At 43.2% G+C, this 21,844-nt stretch overlaps 1 protein-coding gene across 1 annotated transcript; it reads right to left on the minus strand.

The window, feature by feature from the left end:
• Nucleotides 1-410: 410 nt before the first annotated feature.
• On the minus strand, nt 411-16,848 carry LOC115459848 (microfibrillar-associated protein 1-like). Its single transcript, XM_030189648.1, has 9 exons — nt 16,638-16,848; nt 11,896-12,115; nt 10,895-11,024; nt 10,329-10,516; nt 9,796-9,904; nt 8,750-8,910; nt 2,732-2,891; nt 1,322-1,411; nt 411-1,111 (listed from the first exon to the last, which is right to left on the minus strand). Exons 1-9 carry the CDS (start codon nt 16,717-16,719, stop codon nt 929-931), a joined length of 1,323 nt encoding a protein of 440 aa, XP_030045508.1. The 5' UTR covers nt 16,720-16,848; the 3' UTR covers nt 411-928.
• Between the last annotated feature and the right edge of the window lie 4,996 nt (nt 16,849-21,844).

Consider the following 21,844-nt stretch of genomic DNA (forward strand, 5'->3'; position numbering starts at 1 on the left):
TATAACAGGCTTCATCATTTAGTATATGCTAATTAAAAGGACCCCATGATAAGCAGTTAGCCCCTTTAAGTTGGAGGCAATTTTGAATAATGCCACCTCTGAATGGCCCAAAAAAATGATTTTGTAAATTACATTTTGTCTATACAGCAGATATTGAGTTGAGAGTTGTAAAGTATTCTAGAGACTTTACTATATTGATGCCCTCGGATTTGTATATTTTTTACTCTACAATATAATTCAAACACTACTGGATTTATTCAAGGGACAATTGTACATGAAAAAAGACAGAGGCACTCCTACCCCAAATGATCATGGCATGCATGTAAATGTGACCAACCTAAGAGTTCAGAAGCTGGGCACAATTGACAACTACACTTCTTTCCATATATACTGTTATCACAGTTAAGCAGTTACCGTCTACATAAAATCTTTTTATTTTACAATTAAATCAACATATTCCCACTTATTAACATAAAAAATGGGCACTGCTAAACCCAATAAATTGGCAGCAGTTCATCTGCGCTTGTACCTACTCATTGTTTCAGGGATGGGTTCAGTTCCAGATAGCAATCAGCAGTGCTAGTCTGTAAAAACCTGCAGCCCACAATTGAGAAGGAAAGATGACACTCTGCATTGTGATTCTATGTCCTTTGCAATACTCAGAGCAGAAATTAAATGAACTGTCCAAAAGATAAAAGAAAAGTCCATCTCTCCAAGAATATTTACAATTACACTCACACAGGATCAATCCAATATCTACAAGAACAGTATATGGGAATCGTGTTTACTGTGGTCCCTAAACTAAATCAATCATGAAGGAAACAAGTTTTATTTCTGCTGTACAGTAGCGCCAAATGCAAAATATAAAGTGAAAACTGTACAAAAGGTCCAAGTCAGCCAGGCTGCGCAGTAGTTAGTCCTCAATACATTAGGTGGTCTTTCGTTTTTTAACAGATGGTCTCTCAAACACATCACGTACACCTGCTGCCTTCTGCTTGAAGAACTTGGTGTTCTGAGCGCTTTCCTGTCCCCAGGCAGAGTCAAAGGAGGTTGTGTCCTGATCCACCAGGTGGGTATATTTTGTCCTACCAGAACGTCCAAAGTTTTTGACCTATAAAAGAGGAGGAAAAAAAATATTTAAGAAAATGTCTCTAGGTTTCAGATAGGGAGCATTACCACTGGTACAATGTGAAGATTTTAGTTGAAATGAATAAACATCCCCAGTGACTTAAGACCCTAAGTTAGAGCTGAACCCACGTCTCACTGTTTATCTATGGGGTCCATTTGACTATAAAGTATATAATCAACTTGAAACTTGTACCTGCATGACTTTGGGAAGGATGGTCTTATTAAAGTGATCTTCCAGAGTCGGAGCACTGAAATCCCTCTTATACACATCTTCATCTTCATCCTAAACAAAAGAAACAATACACAAAAAAAGAGAGCTTATTACCTTCTTAATGATCCCTAACAAAAAACATGCCCAGCATATGAGAAACAGAACCAAACACCACAGCAGACCCTTAATCTACTACTACTTAACATTTCTAGAGCGCTACTAGGGTTACGCAGCGCTGTACAATTTAACAAAGAGAGACAGTCCCTGCTCAAAGAGCTTACAATCTAATAGACAAGTGAACGGTCGGTCCGATAGGGGCAGTCAAATTGGGGCAGTCTGGATTCACTGAACGGTAAGGGTTAGGTGCCAAACGCAGCATTGAAGAGGTGGGCTTTAAGCAAAGACTTGAAGACGGGTAGGGAGGGGGCTTGGCGTAAGGGTTCAGGAAGGTTGTTCCAAGCATAGGGTGAGGCGAGGCAAAATGAGCGGAGCCTGGAGTTGGCGGTGGTGGAGAAGGGTACTGAGAGGAGGGATTTATCCTGTGAACGGAGGTTACGGGCAGGAACGTAAGGGGAGATGAGGGTAGAGAGGTAGTGAGGGGCAGCAGACTGAGTGCATTTGTAGGTAAGAAGGAGAAGCTTGAATTGAATGCGGTATCTGATCGGAAGCCAGTGAAGTGACCTGAGGAGAGGGGTGATATGAGTATATCGGTTCTGGCCAGTGATATGCAGCAGCATACGCACAGTGTGCATACCACTGGGTTCTCTGGGTAGTTATTTTTCATTTTATATTTGAAACTGTGTTCCCCATATATTATTTTTGTTGTACACCACTTTGGTCATTTGTTTCAGCTTTGAAAGACAGTTTGTTTTTATTATTATTATTATTATAGAGAACCAGAGCTAGAGACCAGAAGTGGGGGTCACTGCAACCTGGTTTGGAACTATCCTTGACAATGGCTCTCATAAAAATAATGGAATAATTTGGACATTCAGCTACACTTATCAAGTACAATGGTTGGTTACACCTAGTCAAAATATGCAGTAGCAACTTATGACATAAATCATGTTTCACTAAAACAAAGAAAATGATATAGACAAGCTAGAGGTTTTTCATGGCATTATTTCATAGCTCTACATCAACCCACTGAACAGTCCACAAAAATGTACGCAAAATGTATACAGGGAGACCCAAATCTACCAGAAAACAAGCGGCTTGATTGTTAGTCATGAGCCGCAGCTTTCACATACAAAAAGCAGATGGAAGGAGGATGGAAAAACGTATTACAGGTAATAAGTATAGATAAAAGTCAGGCAAGGGCTATGGACTAGGAAAGAGTATGCCACGCTCGTACCAGCAAAGCAACCAGCAAGAGCATGGTGTTGCACATACCATGAAGAAAGCTCCTCGGTGGTAGTACTTCTGCAGGAACTTGTATTTGCCTTTTACAGCTTTGTTGGTGATTATCTTGCCATTTGCTCTGAGCTCAGCACGGCGCTCCTCCTCTGTCAGGTTACGCATGCGGTCAATTTCTGCCTTCTCTTTCTCAATCCTGTCACAGAAAAAATGCATACGTGTATACTGATCTCATAGCAACAGACACAAAACGGGGCTGAATTAAGACTACAGAACATGTGATTGGTGTACCACACACATGCACACCCACCCCTTTCCTACCCATTCCGTATTCAATCATCTTTTTTTTATTTATTTTTTTCAAATTTTTTCATTATACAATATTCAATCAATCTTGAATATTACACGATACATGCAATAATAACATCTTTAATTACAAAATGATAATACTAAAAAGCAAGTAATGCCTATCGTCCACAAATAAATGTAATTGACCCAAGAGGAAAATTATATATACTATAAGCTAAACAAAGCTCAATCAATTATAATTATCAACAGATTGCGTCATATTCAGAATGAGCTATTCCAGGCTGCTATACAGTGTTACATTTGGTTCTAAATTTTCACAATCACACCCTCTTTGCTTTTCAAAAAATCCTCCAATTGACTGGGTTCAAAAAACTGAAATTGCTTTGTTTGGTATAGAATCCTGCAAACACAAGGAAACTTTAACTGAAAATTTGCACCAAGTGCTACTACCCTTGAGCGCAGTAATAAAAATAACTTTCGTCTCTTCTGGGTTTCCCTGGAAAGGTCCGGGAAAACCCTTACTTTTGAGCCCAAAAATAAAGAATTAAGATGTCTCAAGGACAGCCTGAGTACTGCATCTCTATCTATCTCAAGAGCAAATGTCACCAACAAAGTTAACCTTTGCGTGACCACCTCCAGAGAGGATTCTAGGAACTCAGTTAGATTCATTCCACCTGAGGGATTTAAATTTTCTAGTACTTTACCAGTACTCTGTAAATAATATGCTCTTGTAATAGGTGGTAGTGAACTATCAGTCATTCCCAGAACCTCCACTAGATATTTCTTAACCATTTGTACTGAAGTAATAAGTGGCGATTTTGGAAAGTTTATAATACGCAGGTTAAGTCTCTTTGATTGATTCTCCAAATACTCCAAGCGCTTAGAGGCAAAACACCTGTCCTTATAACCAAAGATTGTTCCACAAGTTCCATTTTAGCAAATTTTTCAGAAAGAGTTTTAACCTCCATGGCTTGGTAATCATTAATTTGTAATTATTTTAATGCAGTTTCGGCTATAGCCTTGATACTTTCAGTATTCTTTGCTATCAAAGTCTGTAGGGCAGAGAGAGTGGAAGAATTCAGTTCCCAAAGTGACTCAAGCGTCACTACAGCAGGTTTTTCTTTTCCCTCGAAAACCAGTTGAGGTGCTCTAGCAGTTTGTTCCAGGATACTCACAATTGTAGTAGAAACTACACGAGCAGAACTACCCTCTGGTATATTCAGGCTGGCAGCATTTGTCCCGGCTTCGTGTAGGTTCCCTCCCTGAATGCTCTCTTCTCCGTTCGGGGTTTGAGCAGCAGGACTCATCACGAAGCGCTCACTTCCTGGTTGAGGGGGCGCTGCACGCAGAACAGGGCTCAGGGAAGCCCCGTTAACACTGTCGCCCAGCTCCGATACGCTGGCTCCAGCAGCAGGAGTAGATGTCACTTCTGAACCGGAGGCGATTCCAAACCGCTCGAGCGTCGACTGTTGGAGCGGGGGTTTACTTCCAGGGAGAGAGGGAGTCTCCCTGACCTTCCCCCGTCTCTTACCCATCGCGAACGGCAGGTAAGGCTCTCCTTCTAGTGTCAACTAGAGCTGAAATGTATCGCGTCCGCTGACGCCAATCATACCGCGGCCATCTTGGATCATTCAATCATCTTTTAAAATCTAGAGTGGACAATATTTCTCACATTTACTTCCCTTATGCTTGAATCAGAAATAGGGAATTCAGGCTGCCAATTTTTAAGGTGTTCCCCCCCTATTAATTTATGTTTTCCAAGGAAAGGCCTGCAGGTGGATGTAATTGTGTGAGGAGGGGTGGAAAAGAAGTACTTTAGTTCCCCCCCCCCCCCCCCCTCCAAATAAGTAGTCTGGATGCTACTTTTGCAGTTTATACTCCATCCCTGAGTTGGCATCCCAGAAACTTTTGGAAAAAAAAAATGTGCTTCTTTCCCAACCCCTCCTTCCTTTCCTGGACAATCCCATCTGTCTATAAACTGATCCCCCTACTGATTTCCCCAAGAGTCTGCAGCACAAAACTCCAGCTACATCTGATCCAAGCATGAGATAGGTGAACACGAGTAATTGTTAACGTATATAAAATGAAGCCTTTGCAACTGGCAATTAGTGCTTGTAAATTTCAAACCTGTGCTACTTCAGCCCCTTCTTGTGTCAATCCTGCCATAAAAGAATTTGGCAATTCTCTTTAAAAGTATTCAAAATAAGGGCAGTAAAGCACACAATTCACTATCTCTAAGAAAAACCCCTAACTTTAGACTTGTGGTTCTCAAAACTGTCCTAAGAGACCCTCAGGTTTTTAGATAGATATCTGTAATCGGGCATGAACACTTATTTAATGCATATTATTTTCAAATGTCCTGAAAACCTGGCTGGAGGTCCCCAGGCCAGGCATATAGTAACATAGTAGATGACGGCAGAAAAAGACCTGCACGGTCCATCAGTCTGCCCAACAAGACAAACTCATATGTGCTAGTTTTTGTGTATATCTTACCTTGATTTGTAACTGTCATTTTCAAGGCACAGACCATACAAGTCTGCCCAGCACTATCCCCGCCTCCCAACCCCGCCTCCCACCACCAGCTCTACATCCGTCTACAGGAAGCAGTTGTGCTACAGATTAAGTGTGCTCTTTTAACCAAACTGCTATGATGTGTTCATTGATGGTCCTCAGTGCCACATGAACTGTTGCCCTACAGGGCTCATCTGCAGAAGGCACAGCAGTCCTGGCCACTGCAGGGAGCAGAAGAGGTATACGTGCGGAAACAGGAATTTCTCTAAGGACAACCAGGCTCATTTATTCTCTTGAAATCCTTGGACCGAGACTGCCACTTGCCTTTCCCTTAGGGTAGTCTGCTGGTGTTATGACCCTTGCAGCACTAACAGAATGAGACATAAACAGCATAATCCTCAGTGTCCTCCAGGAACTGTACAGTTGTAACATCCTGCAAGGTCACTGGTGACCTGACTGATCCTTCAGATGAAGCCAGTGGAGCACTAGCCCCCAATTCACTAGAATCCTCCAGTCTAGGTTTGAGAATACAGAAGAAACGAACTTGTGGGTTTGATTCCTATTGCAGCTCCTTGTGACTCTGGGCAAGTCACTTAACCCTCCTTTGCCCCAGGTACAAAATAAGTACCTGTATATAAATATGTAAACCGCTTTGATTGTAACCACAGAAAGGCAGTATATCAAATCCCATCTCCTTTCCTAATAACATTCATTTATCTTATCACTACTCCTGACTAGGCTTAAAATCAACATTTAAAAAGCGTCAAACATTACAAAATACTGCCATTCGTCTCTGTAATCTGTACAAATCAGATCATGTTACCCCAGCCTTATAGCAATTCCATTGGCTTCCTGTTGAATACTGCGTAAAGTTTAAAACTTTGCTAGATTTCAGAAATGTTCATTTTGGCACACCTCCTTATCTGTCTTCTTTTACTATTCCATATTCCCCAGTGTGTGTCCTTAGATCTATAAATGACCACTGCATGATTGACCCCAGTGTGCCCTTTTAACCAAACTGCTATGATGTGCTCATTGATGGTCCTCAGCACCACTGTAGCTGATGTTTGGTCGGCTTGGGCACCTTTCCCTGAATCTGATCAATCTATTTTGAGTCTTGAATGACTGTATGCCCTTTACTATTGATTACTGCAGCTCCTTTCTTTTATGTTTTTATTAGTGTGTAAATTGCTTTGTCCTGCAAAGTCAGTTAAGGCGGTATATATAGTAAATCTTCGATAAATAGCCAGTTCCTCAGGAGGTTCAGGGTAAGTACAGTGAATTTTGTCTAAATAGCAGCATATGTATGAATACTTAACTTGTTGGCTGTTCACAAAATTAAATCTTAATTTTTCTTGCTCACCGTTTCCAATGGTTTGTTAAAGTTTTCAATTTATTAGCTCTGTGTTTATGACTAGTCAGTAATATCAGCATTTTCTTTTTAACCCAATGGAAACTGGAAAGAATTATACAAATGGGGTCCAGAATGTTTGTCCATCTGTCTGGGGACAAAATAACTCTCTAAAAATGTCACAGAATGAGAGGAATCTCGGCATGTGAGAAGAGGGAGGGGGGAGATATTTGAGTTTCAAAATGGGCCAAATTGAACTAAGGTTTTCCAGAAAAATAATACCCCCCCCCCCCCCCCCCCCCAATCATTGGCCCAAGGCATTCCTATAGAAGGAGTTCCAGATTCTGTAGCACAAAAGTTAGGGGCACTTTCTGTAATTGAGAGAATGGAGAGAGGCATTTTGAAAGGAAGGATTCCCTATCTCCACAAACTGTGCCCCCTCCACAACTGCCACACACCCAACCAAAAGCCTCCCCCCTCACAAACCACCTCCCCCACCCCCCAGCGACTGGCCCTCCCAAAATGCTCCCACAACCTAAAAACTCCCTAACCACCTCGCAAACTGCCCCAACCCTGGCAACAACCCACATTCCTGCAAACTACTCCAACCCCAAAAATTATTCCCCCCCACAGTTGCCCCACCACCTTGCAAACTGCCCCATTCCTATGAACTACCCCACTATTCCGCACACTGCCTCCAAAACTACCCCAATCCCAAAAGCTACCCCTCCAGCAACTGCCCCACCACTCTACAAATTGTCCCAACTCCTAACACTACCCCATAACTCTGAAAAGTGCTATATAGCCCCCAAATCTATCACCACAACTGTCCAACTACCCTGTAAATTGTCTCCGCTCTTAAAAACTAACATCTCCCCCAGGGAAATTTACTTTCCAAAACTGCCCCAATACAATATGAACACACAGAGGAGCTAGAAATAATTTCAGGAGCAATGCTCTATATGCTTTTCCCACTTGTTTGCATTTGGTCTGTAGGTTCACTTTTTAGCAACTGTGTGCCTCCTAGTCTTGTGAGGGTCTCACAAGGGAGGTGGTTTGTGAGGGGGGAGGCTTTTGGTTGGGTGTGTGGCAGTTGTGGAGGGGGCACAGTTTGTGGAGATAGGGAATCCTTCCTTTCAAAATGCCTAGAAACACCTAGAAACACCAAGAAAGCGCTTGCAGGGCAGGGTACTCGCCTAGAAGCAAGTAGGAACCCAGTTGGCAGTGTAAAGGTACATGTGCAGGCGAGTCTTCAACCGTGGTTGGCAAGAGCCTCCAAGTATTCAAGGGGTCAACCCTAAATGAGCTGTAGCGCTAAGGTGTTAAGTAACAGAATAGCATTACTGCTACAGGAAGCAATGATCTGTTCCTCTCACAGAGTGAAAAGCTAGGGAATTTGCAGGGGTCTCCTAATTTGTATTTTTATTTTTAAATACATTATGGGGTGAATTCTATATATGGTGCCGAAAAAAGCACTATTCTATAAGCCGCACTTAAAAAGTGTAATTTATAGAAGAGCTTACGTCCAGAAATCGCACCTGACTTTAGCCACGGCCATTTGCACCAACTCAATTGTGGTGCAAATATACGCACCAAAATTAGGCGCACATCCCCTCATATTCTGTAACAATGTGCATAACTGCTAGAGATGCCCCCCGTTCTGCCAAGGACTATCCTTTTTTTTTTTTTTTAAACTTGTACCTAAATTTATGCACATAAATTCCAATTAAATCCAGTTAATGCCAATAATTGCTTATTAAAAAGCCAATTGGTGCTAATTAGCTCACGCAATTTTTGGTAACTTTTATAAAATTAGGGGACATATCTATAGATAAACACACACACACACACACCACTGTTTTCAGAAATTCAAGGTTGCTTACGCTTCTCTCTCCTCACGATCCCGTTTGATGCGTTTCAACTCTCGGACTTTCCAAGCTTCATACTCCTCCTCATCATTTTCATCATCAGTATTCAGGGCGTCAAGGGCAGCCAGTGAGCGTTTGTTCTCTTCAAGCTCCTTCTTTGTTTCCTCCTCTACAATCTGTAAAGAAAACAGATCACACTATATGTATACATCCTTTCAAAAGGGAGCAAGAACTACCAGAGCAGTCCATCACCTCCATCCAATTCCACAAACCTACAGATGGGTAAATTGTGGGCAAATGGACCACAACCTGCTTTCACAGGAACATCCAGCTTTTAGACATTACAGAAAGTAAAAAGGCCAGCCTAAACAATTACCCAATGTGATGATATCCAATCCCAGCTTTAGTACATTCCGAGAGCATCAGGTTTCTGACACAGTACAAGTAAAACCAATTTATGGCTATATGTGCTTGCTGAGTTTTGGGAACATTTTGCTATAGAAAAGTAACAGAACCCGTTATCCTACAGGTTTACAGTCGACCTAGACTGACAGTTATATAAAATTGCCAGTTTGTAATGCAAACATCTGCTTCAACAGGGATCACAAAAGATAAGTTTATTTAATGTTACTGTCCTTGGAGCCTGATCCCAAGTAACATTTAGACTTCCTTCTTACTCAAATGCATTAAATTTTTGTAGTTACCACAAGCTAATGGCCAAAACTAATGCACAGTAACTGCAAAGCCTCTGCACTAACTACTGGGGGTGTGCCCAGCATGTTTCCACACAGCTGGAATACCACCTATCAAAGTGGAATTAATGCAGCACAGTTAAGATGGAAATTAGCAGAGGCCAAGTGTCAAGCCATTGCACTAACGGTGCAAACTAATTCCCACGTTAACTTTTGATGCACTTTAGTGCATTTACTTTCATGCATTATATAGCTGAAAACAGCATGGCTCAAATACTGACACAATTGCTATCATAACTTCAGTGCACATGGAAACCATTCACACGCTAAATACTGTCTACAGTAAGGCTGCATTCCACGATGGGATACCTTGAGAGTGTATTTTCGTCTTTCTTCTGCCATTCGCTTTGCCTCTAACTCCAGCTCCTTCTGTTTCAGCACTTCTATCTCTCTCTCTTGCACTGTAACACGGTCCTTCCTGCAATATTAATTTGTGCACAGTCAGAACATCAAACACTCAAACCCACCTCACCTGAAGTCCTATCCAAGTGTATCCTACTTCATCCCCTCCCACCTGTGACTGTTCTCGCCTGTTTTGGGGGGACTATCACACCTTCCCTGTCCACCCTCTCAAATGGCAGGAAATCCCACCTCTTGAGGAAACTTTTGGGAGTATTACATTCATCCTTTCCATTTCAATAAAGATAAGACATCAGATCCATCTCAAATGTATAGGTCCTGTAAAATTTGCTGTTCTTGGTTTAGTTTTAAATGGAACCTGTCTGCAGTTACTTCACACAAACTGGCAGTATGTTGTTACCACAACCTTCTGAAACAAGCTCACAATTCTTAGAGGCTAACGAAATATTCATGAAGTAACATAATTTGCTCCTGCAACGTACTTGCGGATGAAGACCGGTTTGAGCCGTGGCTCTGTTTCATCTTCACTGTCAGTGTATTCTTCATATTCTGATTCAGACTCGGACTCCTCCCCAGATCTGCCCTCATCCTCCAGCTCCATCACTTCAAGCTCTTCGTTTTTTCTCTCCTGAGCTCGCTGACGCATCATACCACGCCGACGCTCAATTTCCTAAACAAGAAACAAGCCCAAAGAAGTCATACATACATGAAAAGAAGGTATTGAAAACCCAGAAATTACCTTGGATACCCTGGGCTGCTGGACAGATGCATGTGAAAATAGCTGATTTGAGTACTGAGAGTTGCAACAGTAGCTCAAAATTCAATATGGATAAGCAATCCAAACCACACTGCTGAAACATCAGAAGGCTGAGAGCACAGTCAGTGCTGCTCTTTCCCCAACCATGCACAATGCGGAGAAGTCAATGTCCCATATCTAAAGAAAAATAGCCTCCTGGAGAGCATGTTTTGCACCTTCAAAAGCAAACAGAACAGTGTATACAGCTGTCTAATATTAACTACATCTCTGGTTCCTTTCCTCAGTACATACCTCATCATCAATCTCTTCTTCTTCTTCCTCACTACTGTCCTCACGATCTATATGCCAATCTTCTCCCTCTGATTCAGGCTCACTTTCACCAACCACTTCAGGCTCCACAATCTTACGATGTCTTGCCAACCTTAGCACACAGGAAAAATAAAATACTACACTTTACTGTTCACGGAAACCAAACTGCTCCTTAAAACAGAAACTCTGAAATATTCAAATCAGAGCATGATGCTCATTTTCAAAGCAAATAGACTTAGAAAGTTACATGGAGGTGTATTTTCAAAGCACTTAGAATTACAAAGTTCCAAAGTAACCTATGGAACTTTGTAAGTCTATGTGCTTTGAAAATGAGCCTCATGACATGAAGTTATACCACTTTTTAGAACCTTTATGACAGTGATACAGAATATCATACTAGGAAACAAAACAATAGGCTTTTTATCTGTTGAAGTTTTATGAGGCTGATATGCTGATGTGGAAAAAACATATTTAGAAAATAGAGGTACCAGTTAAAATATTTAAGAGCACAAAGGGAGTAGAATATGATAGTTAGCTTATAATTTGCTGTTTTGTTTTTCTTTATTCACCATTTCATTTTTGTCTCTTTGCTTACTTTTTCTTTCCTACCTTTTTTGTTGGAGATGAGGAAGAGATAGAAAACAAACCTTTTACAACCAAAATCCTTTTTGTGATTTTTATAAAAATTTGTTTTAGGGCTTTGTGTCCCCTTCCATGCTTATCTTCCACTAACCACTTCCGTACATTCCTCAGCTTTTTCTCTCTTTTCTTGCCTTCAATGTTTCCACCTAATCTGTGCTCTGAATCTTTCCTGGGCTGCAGTTGCACCTCCTGCTCCCTGTGGCCTGGCAGCAGACATATTGCAGGCACATGCCAATAACAATTTAGTCTGTATGCTACCATGTCCCAACTCCAAACCCTAAACCATTCCTCCAACTCCACAGCAGTGATTTTCTTTTCATTTTAGAACCGGAGTCAGTTACCTTTCCTCCACATCCTCATTCATGCGATTTTGCAAGCGCCTAAGACGGGGATCACTGGTACTTTCCTCCTGCCTCTCCTCTGGTTCCATCTCCAACTCTTTTGCTTTCTTAATGAACTGGAACTCCTCATCTTCTTCATCAGAGGATTCCATAGGAGCATAGTCTGGCCTCTTACCGGAGACATAGCGCTTCACCTTCACTTTCTCCATCGAGATCTCACCTGTGAATAAAGTGGCACATTCAGCACAACAACGGCTTACAACTAAAGACCATCCATCCACATTATTACACTAATGCCCAGAACCCTCATCACCACGGGGGCAATCCTATAACTGGGCGTCTCCATTTAGGTGCCCAACCCCATATGCTAGAATCTACTTTATAATGGAACCTAGGTGCTTAGGTTCTGTTAAACAATATTAGCATAACATGATTTGGTGTGCCTAACATTTACACGCCAGCAGAGGCACGTGCCAGTGTCTAAATGCAGCAGGGACATGAGTAACTTACAAAATACAGTAAGACTGAGCTCCACCTGTGTTTCACCCATGCTCCTCCCCTTTGCAAGCCCCCTTGCAAATACAAACTATGTGAAATTAGATCTTATTTGCTAATATTCTTTCCTTGAGTTCCTCCAGACCAGTCCCGCTATGTAGGTTTACTTCCTCCTGCCAGCTCATGGAGACTGAGGGCTCGATGCACAAAGGCAGCCATAAAATATGGGTGGGTTTGGTAAAATTTAGCGACTTGCAAACAGCAAGCAATGTACAAAGGAGATTGCATGCAAATGAGCTGCACGGATCCCCCTTCGTGTATCTCTCGCTGTTTGCAAGTCTGAGCTGTCAAATGCATTTGACAGCTCTGATGCACCACACCCCGACCCCATACTTTTTTTTTAATGTTCCATGACCCCCCCCCCCCCCCAAAAAAAAAAAAAAAATTTTTTTTTTCCCCTGGTGGTCCAGTGAACCCTAACCACCCCTCCCCACAACCTCACAGAATCTTTTTTTTTTCCTGGTGGTCCAGTGAACTGGACCCCTTCTCCCTGAGCGTGCACATACTCCTTCCAGTCCCCACCCCCTCCTGCATCCCTCTCTGTACAAGGTGGAGGCAAGAGGGCAGGGCATTCGGATACACTAGGTGGGGCTAAACACCATATAAGGAGTTTTTCCTTATATGGTGCTTAGTCCTGCCCAGTACATCCCAGAATGCACCGGGCAAGGCCTGAGCACTGCCATTTTGCTCCGGGTGAGCCTGAGGCAAGAGGGAGGAGCTATTGCTCCTGCCTTCATGCCTCCATCTTGTAAAGGTACAGGGATGGGTGGGAGGGTGGTGGGACTGGCTAGAACCAGTCTAAAGCAAACGTAGTATGGTAAGCTTTGTGCATCTGGCTATCAGAATTACTAAAAGCCTTCCCCTATAAGGAGACATGTGCAGTCTAGATCTAGCCAACATTCCTTAACAATGGAGACCAAATTTTGGCAGGAAATACCACCATTTTGGGTACAGCTACAACAGAAACGCTTGGAGGGTGACCTCCAATGCTGGATTCCATGTAGACACTGACCAAAATGTTAAGGAATGCTAGCCAACACAAGGTTCTGAAGACTGATGTAGTCCTCAAGAATTCCTCTTGCTCCTGTCAGCTGACAGCCCCTATTTTAATCTGTGCAGCACTTCTTCTCCTCTCCCCTCCATAGTTCCTGACTCTCCTTCTTGCATCTGCACCAGACTACCCACCAGCATTCCTGAATGGCAGCTGCCACAAGGCGCAAAACTGTGGCTTCTTTCAACCTGAACTGCTAGGCACATGCGGCTCTTCTGCAGTTGCTTCAATTACCAGCCAAGATTGGGCCCAGTGCACTACACCGCCTCCAAGCTCTTGCTCTCCAGTCTTAAGCATGATTTTCTTGTCGTTGTTTTGAGCCTTACTGGTTGCTTCATCCCAGCTTCAGGAACTCAATGTCCTCCTTCCAAGAGTAGAAGAGGGGGTCAAGGCTCCAGGCCTTAGGTCCCAAGGATACTTAAAGGGGTAGAGGGAGGGACCCAGACCAACACCCCAAGGCTCAGCAGTCCAACCCAGCCAGACCTAGCCCACTCATCAAGTTTTCCCTGATAGTGTTTTTATTTTTTTGGTAAGGATAAGAGGATAAGATAAGACAGTGCACCCCTAGACCAAAGGCCCAGTCATCCTATTCATTTCCATTTACTACTACAACCAAGCAAGACTGCACAGGCGCCCATCCACCATAGACTAAGGAATCTGGCTAGGACTAAACTGCACAGGTTGCTTTATAGAGGAAGGCTTTCATTCAGTAGTACTCAATCTCCATCTGCTGGTAGGAGATAAACCCACACATCTGGACTAGTCTGGAGGGAAGAGGAGAAAGCAGCTACTTACAGATTAGCACTTAGGCACCCTGCTAGCACTTACATGGGTATGTGTGCTTGATGGACTCTGTTACCTTTCAGATGAAACACACAACTATACTAATAGTGCAACAGTTGGATAAGAAACACTGTGGTACACACTACTGTTCAATTGATTTATGTGATGCATATGTCATCTATCACCATATCAAGACCAACCAAATTTGCTGATGCTTGTCTAAATATGACTGCAGTAATACTAAGCCACAATAAAAAGTGGCCTGCGCTAGTTTGGACGCGTGAAATTAGCGCACGCTGGGCCATTTTTTACCATGGTAGATAAAAAGGCCTTTTTTTAATGGGGCAGTAAATGGCCATGCACTAATATTAAAAGTAGTGCACGGCCATTTACCACCTGAGCCCTTAACGCCACCTATTTACTTGGTGGTAAGAGATCATGTGCTACTCCTGCAGTAATCAGACAGCGCATGGCAATGCGGATGCTGATTACTGCCTGGAACATCCCCCGCGGTAGAAAATTATTTTCTACCAAGGGAAACAGTGTGTGCACTAATTTCAAAACTAAGTTAACGTGTGCTACCCGCACATTAGCCTCACCGCAGCTTAGTAAAAGGACCCCTAAATGAATTTAAAAACACAACAGTCACTTATAAATAAGATTTTTTTTTTTTTTGTATTATTGCTGACCAAGGAATACTGCCACTAGGTATGGCTCTCTTAAAATTGTACAGTACGCTATAAGCACAATTTCTTTTAAAACTCACTGAGAATGAGGTATCAAACCTACTCAATGACTTGTGAATCAGTGGATAACTTAATTAAAACAAAGGCCCTGTTTACTAAGCCGTGCTTGTAGGTACACTAAATTTTTAGCGCATGCTAATGCTAGAGACATCCATATATTCCTATGGGTGTCTCTAGCGTTAGCAAGGTTTAGTAAACAGGACTCTAAATATGAACGAAGGGGTCCTTTTACAAAGCTGCGGTAAAAAAGTGGCTTTAATATGCCCTTTTTATCACAGCTATAAAAATGGCTTTTCCTCATTTTGTTGTATTAGTTGCCATGTGCTAATGTTACCATTAGCGCACGGCCATTTTTTAAAAATTACCGCATGAGCACTTACAGCCACACATTTTGTTGGCAGTAATGGCTCATACAGTATCCATGCGTTAACTAGTTAGCATGTAGTAATGTAGCTGTACTAACTGGTTAGAACAGGAATGCCCATTCTCTGCCCATGACACACCCCCTCAAAATATATTAGAAAAATTATTTAGGCCTTGGTTAACGGGCACGTTTTGAAGCTGCTGCAGGAAGCCACAGCACGTCCCACATTATCCCATATTTAGCTACGTTAGGCACATGTTAGCGCCTAACGCAGCTTAGTTTTTAAAAAGGCCTTCAAATTTCTTTAAATTGTTACTACTTTGACACACACATCAACATGAAGCAAGGTAAATACTACTCTGCAGACTGTCACCAGAAATTACATACAAATATTATCCCGATACATGTAGAGTGCATGCACAGAATGATCAGCTAAAGAATGATCTCAAAGAAGCAAAACTTTTACACTCAGTCACATGACCACCATAAAAAGATCAAAAATAAAAATGAAAGGGGCAATTCTATAACTTGGTGCACACATGCCACTATAGAATCAATGCTCTGTGTAAGCCATTTATGCGCCAAGATGCCATTATAGGATGCTAAACTGGCATTCCTACATTTAGGTGCAACCATTTGCTCCAGATCAATACAAGGTGTAAATGGGTGCACTATACAATGCTCTGAACTTGTAGAATTTCATGTTAAGCACGTAAGTTGGTATTATGCCAAGGTATTTATATAGAATAACATGTAGTGCAATTACATGCATGCCAATTGTCTCGGCACTTATGCAAGCAAGACACAGATAGGTACTGGCGCAAAGTTATAGAATTGCCCTGTAACAGTGGAAAACGAAGTAGATTCAAAAACATGCCACAGGCATGTTAATTTTTTAAACAAATCTACCTTGTATTGCTTTTTAGCTCAGGGTTTAAAACAAAAATTTCAGCCAAAGGTTTTATTCAATAAAGATAATTTCCACAGGCACAAAATGGGAGAAGGATATTTTTGACTTGGGCCCTTAAACTCTTGCTAAACAAAGGTAACTTTATGTCATGTGTTTATGTCACAGTTATAGATATCAGAGTGGCCGGACCTGCTGAACACGCTCCTTTCAGTTAGCCTGAAGACATTCTCAGTGGCAGGAACTGCTATGTTTATGTGACCCCCCTTCGCGGCCTGTTAACACCGCCAAGCCCCAGCCTCGATTTGTGCTCCTGCCGGAGAGCCAGTGGCCTACCTTTCTCATTGCGGATGGGGACGGCTCCGGCCGTGGACTGGATGGGCGGCTGCTTGGTGCTGAGAGAGCTGGGGACCGCCATGGCGATGGTGCTAGGCTCGGCTCCAAACGGGCCGGAACAACAATAGAAAAGAACCGCTTTCAAACCGCCTGTCTGGTTCCGAGGAGCGGAGCGATGATGACGTCACTGCAACCCGCCGCAACGCACTTCCGTCGTGTCAGAGGGCGGTGCAAAGCCCTGGAGCGCGCGCGTGACTGCCGGCGGGAGGCGCTGGTTGCACAGCACTGCAGTAATATAACCCAAGGAGGTCAGATTGAGAACAGAAGATGGCATGACGTCAAGAACTGAAGCCAAGTAGTTTGCTCTCCCTTTCCCTCTGCTCCGCTCAGTCGTCATCCCCATTCACCCAAAACACAGCAAGCAAACATATGAGCTGCGCTATCCACGTTGTCGTTCATTATGTTGGTAGCATTTTTATTTGATTTCAGTTATATTTTCAAACATGCCGGCTTGTGCAGCATACGGATGTACACAGAAGAAGTATTGTTTCATCGGTTTGAGTAGTAATTAGTTCTAAATTGTAGAGGGGCGTAGCCAGACAACAGATTTTGGATGGGCCTAGGCAAGAATTGGGTGGGCACCAAGTGTTCTCCCCCCCCCCCTTCCCCCCAACAAAAAAAAATCTCAGCTGGTGGGAAAACGCTTCTTTCCACCTTGGCGGCAGTATTGCACTGAAAAACTGAGCATGTGCAGGTACCGGTGCGGTGGAGAGTAGCTTTTTTGTTACCATCAGGGGAAAATCTTCAGCTGCTGGAGCTTGGGATTCCCACCAGTTACCACTAAACATGTGCTACTGTTGGGTGGGCCTGAGCCATAAAAGCCCACCTGTGGCTACGCCACTGCATTGTGTCATTTGGAGGGTCTGGTTATAGGGACTCCCTATATTCTTGCAGAGATGTTTTTACCTAGTAAAGGGCCACCAAAACAGACATCATGTTATGAGAATTAGATGCTTAACAATAAAACTTACTATTTATAAGTACAATTTAAAAAAAACAAAACATTAATTAGGTTGAAACCTGAGAGCATTTAACATCTTTCTTTTCCTGTGCCTACACTAAAAGAAAAAGATGTGAGAACTTGCTCCTTTTGTTAGTGGAATACAGTGGTATATTATAAAAATGCACTTGAATATTTTTATTACTACTATTTCACAGATGGGTGCTAAATAATGAAGAAAGGGCTTCCTTCATGCAGAAGTTCTGTCCAGAGTCAGTCTACATGTGCCAACATTGTCCAGTTCAGCCTACTATTAGCTGCCAAGTTCTTACAAAGTTAATTATGTTCAGAGGAAAATAAGTCTGTTGGCTCAGGCTGCTTTCTATGTGAATATTCCATCACTGTTTCATTATTGCTACAACTATTACATATTAAGGGCATTTACTTTAAACTTTAATTCATTTAATCAGTCCTTATATCAGGGCATAGCTACGGGAGAGCCTGGGTGGCTAAGGCCCACCCAGTTTCTGTGACCACCAATCACAGCTGCAATCAGTCACATCACATGCAGACGTGCAAGGCAGCCTCCGGGAGTCGGTCCAGCTAACAAGCAGCACAGCAGCAGCTCTCCCACAGCGCCTCCTATCTTTACTTGGAGTCTGTCGGCGTTGGGAGTCAGGCATTGGGGTGGGCCAGCGGGGACCTGCTTCAGCAGTTGACGTGGCCACGGCGCTGCGTACCTCAGGATCTGCCATCCTCAGCTCGAGGTCAATTCTGCAGTGCTGCTGATGTGATGATGGTGATGCCTGCCCAGTGACCCTGCGGCCCGCGTCAACCAGTCTCCCTCCATACCATCATAGATAAGCACAGCATTGAGCTCCAGGACTCAACGCAGGCTGGTTAAAACTTGCTGCAAAGGGCAAAATCGGAGAGTTGACCAATGCTGGAGAAATCGGGCACACTGTAGGAATCAGCTTGGTGATCTTGGGCCTCCTCTCCAGGCTGCACTTTGCACAAGGTGATCTTGGGCTTCATCGGGGGCGGTAGACCTCTGCAGAGAAGCTCAAACCCAGGTAAAAGTTGTTTTGTGTAATGCTGGTGGGCTTCTGAGTGGAAGTGGGTTCTGTTTGCATTGCCCAGGTTAAAAAATAAAGTTTTGTATTTCATTCATGGTGGGTTTTTGGGTGGAGATGGGCTCTGCAGAACCCAGGATGTTAAAAAAAAGTGTTTAATGCTAGTGTGCTTCTGGGTGGGGGAGGGAAGAGCAGGGCTGATGCCAGACTAGGGGGTAGGGGATAGGGTAAGGCTGGCACTAGTTACAGGGAGGAGTGGGGTAGGAAAGGTTAGGGCTGATGTTGGGTTATATGGATGGGGGAGTAATGAAGGGAAGGGTAGTGCTGATGCTGAGCTATAGGGAGGGATGGGGGAGTACGGAAGGATAAGGCTGATTTTGAGCTACAGGAATAGATTGGGGGATAGGAAGGGTAGGGTACGGCTGATGTCGGGCTATTGGGATGAATGGGTGGGTAGGGAAGGGTAGGGCTGATGTTAGGCTACAGGGATGAATGGGGGGGGGGGTAGGGACAATTTCAAATTTTTGGTCCTTTATTCTGTAATTGATCAGGGTTGATCTGTGTTCTGCATGTGACTGAGGTGAGAGATTCTGCTGGCAGGTGGTTAGTGTCGGGATCTATATCAGTCTGACTTGTCTGGCGCTGTTGTGTATAGTCACTGCTTCCTTTTTAAAGATACTGTCATTGGTATTTGTGAGTTCAGAATTGTTGTTGTTAAGGTTTGCAGCCTAGAGGCTCTGAGAAACTTCTTCGCAGGAAATAGTGTTACTTCACTAAGTATCTGGCAGTGAAGGAATTTTGTGTTGCTATTATTGAGGTGCTCCCAGAATTTGAATACATTTTTCCTATGGAAAGCTGTAAGAGGAAATGTTTTGTATGCGACAGATTCCACAATAGGTGGGGGGAAAAAATCTTGATGTTGACAGTGTGATTTTGCTTATTTCATCAGTGAGAAGTCTGGGCTTTGCTTTATGCAGTTTTTGATGTGTTGAAGTGTAGACAAAGGTTAACATTTGTGAAAAATATAAATTTATTAACGTGTGTAAATGAATTGATATTGAAATGAAAGTAAATTCTGTTAAGAGCAGTTTATATTTCCCTTGCTTCCCTTTTTAAAAAAAATGAAAATAAATGATATTTGGGCTTTTTTCAGTTCTGCCACAGACTGCAAATTTCAGTGTGCCATCAACATGAACATTTGCTATAAAGCAACGTTGCTATAATTATTTTGCAGGGTATTTTCGTTATAGTAGACTGGTCAAGTTTAAGTTATGGGATAATGTAACTATATTTTAAAATGTCAGTGTTTCCATTAAATATGTATGTGGTTTATGTTGATGTAGGACAGTTGTTGGGCAGATTATTTATTTAGAAATCCGTCATCAAGTGTACTGTAAGGCATTATTTAGTACTGTTAGAAGAAGCATACCTATATACAGACCCCCTGATATTCATTGTTAAACCCAGATATTCAATTCCAGCCATTTCCAGCGTCTGGCATAGAATATCCAATTTCATTTTTGACTGTGGCAACTTAACTAGTTAAGTCAATATTCAGTGCTAACCTAGTAAGTGCTTAGCGATTAAAGATAGGCCTGCTATTTATGCGGCCTAATTTAACCGCTAAGCATACTTGGTTTGGCACTGAATACCCTTGCCTATGTTGCATGATATAGCCAGTTAGTGGCTAGCTGCTAAACGCGGATATTCAGCAGGAGATGGCAGGTTATCTCCTGCTGAATATCCATGGTTATGTGCTAAAATGCTATTTAACTGGCCAGGAGCCGTTCCTGGGTGGTTAAATAATTTTGAATATCAGGCCCATAGTGCCTACCCATATTAGCTCTGGGCCCACCCAAAATGTCAGGTCTGGCTACGCCACTGGCTTAGATGCACATGGTTTTGCTTTTTAAACCCAAACATGAATCCTACAGGTGGTTGAACAATTAGATATTAACTGGGTTGTTTCTGACTTTATTTGTTTTGTACTGATTTGGGTCCTACTGATCTGTACATCTGCTGTCCAGAATTTTGGAGGATGGAAATGAGAAAATAAAAATTAAGTTTTAAAGGTACTCTGTAGAAGTTGTTGTTTACTTTTGCAATATGTGTATAGATGCCTGTTCTGACGTATGCATGTGATAATGTTTGAATAACACCCCCCTCCTTCCCCCTCCCTCCTCCCCCTGCGCTTACAAAGCTGTGCTAGCGGCTGCCATGCAGCATTGCTGACGAATCCCATTCAAAGTGAATGGGCTGTGTCGGCAGTACCACACCGGCAGCCGCTAATGCAGCTTGGTAAACAGGGGTCTAAGGGCTTCTTTTACAAAGCCATGCTAGCGATTCCTGCGCAGCAAATGAGAAGGAAGCCCATAGGAATTGAATGGGCTTCCTCTCATTTACCACACTGAGAGTTGGTAGTGCAGCTTTGTAAAAGACCTCCTAAGTGTCTTTACTAATGGCTATAATTTCTGGACTTGTGGCATCATTAAAGGACAGACTTTTAAATGCCCAGTTGGGTATGTATGCTAATCTCAACTTTGTTAAATCAGGGGCGTAGCTACGTGGAGCCACGGGGGCCTGGGCCCCCGTAGATTTGACCCTGGACCCTTCTACCGATGACCCTCTCGACCCCCCAACCCGCCATAGCCTACCTTTGCTGGTGGGGGACCTCAACCCCCACCAGCCCAGGTCCTCTTCTTCCTTCCACGGGTATAGCCAGACACCCAATTTTGGGTGGGCCTGGGCCCAAGTTGGGTGGGCAGAAGAACTCTGCCCTGTCCCATAAGTGATTTGGTCTCTCTCTCGCCTGCATGCCTTATGGTCTCGCAAACATCCCCCCTCCCCCGCATACCTTTTAAATAGAAGATTTTCACTGGCAGCGAGAAACAGCTAATACACACTGCTCATGTTGGCCCCCACAGCCTTCCCTGATGCAACTTCCTGTTTCCACATAGGCAGGAATACATCAGAGAGCAGGCTGTGGGGCTGGTGCGAGCAGTATGTATCAGTTGCTGCTCGCTGCAGGCAAAGATCTGCTGTTTACAAAGTACACAGGAGGGACAGCTGTTGGGAGTTTTCAGCTGGTGGGGCTTGGGAATCCCTGCCAGCCACATCATAGGTGTGCTGCTACT

The sequence above is a fragment of the Microcaecilia unicolor genome, chromosome 1 (genome assembly GCF_901765095.1).
Source record: "Microcaecilia unicolor chromosome 1, aMicUni1.1, whole genome shotgun sequence".
NCBI lineage: Eukaryota > Metazoa > Chordata > Amphibia > Gymnophiona > Siphonopidae > Microcaecilia > Microcaecilia unicolor.

Coding starts and splice junctions, on each gene's coding strand:
- LOC115459848 (XM_030189648.1), bottom strand. CDS start 16,719: ATGGCGGTCCCCAGCTCTCTCAGCACCAAGCAGCCGCCCATCCAGTCC. Junction 12,116..16,637: donor CCCCATCCGCAATGAGAAAG/GTAGGCCACTGG, acceptor CTTTATTCACAG/GTGAGATCTCGATGGAGAAA. Junction 9,905..10,328: donor AAACCGGTCTTCATCCGCAA/GTACGTTGCAGG, acceptor TTAATATTGCAG/GAAGGACCGTGTTACAGTGC.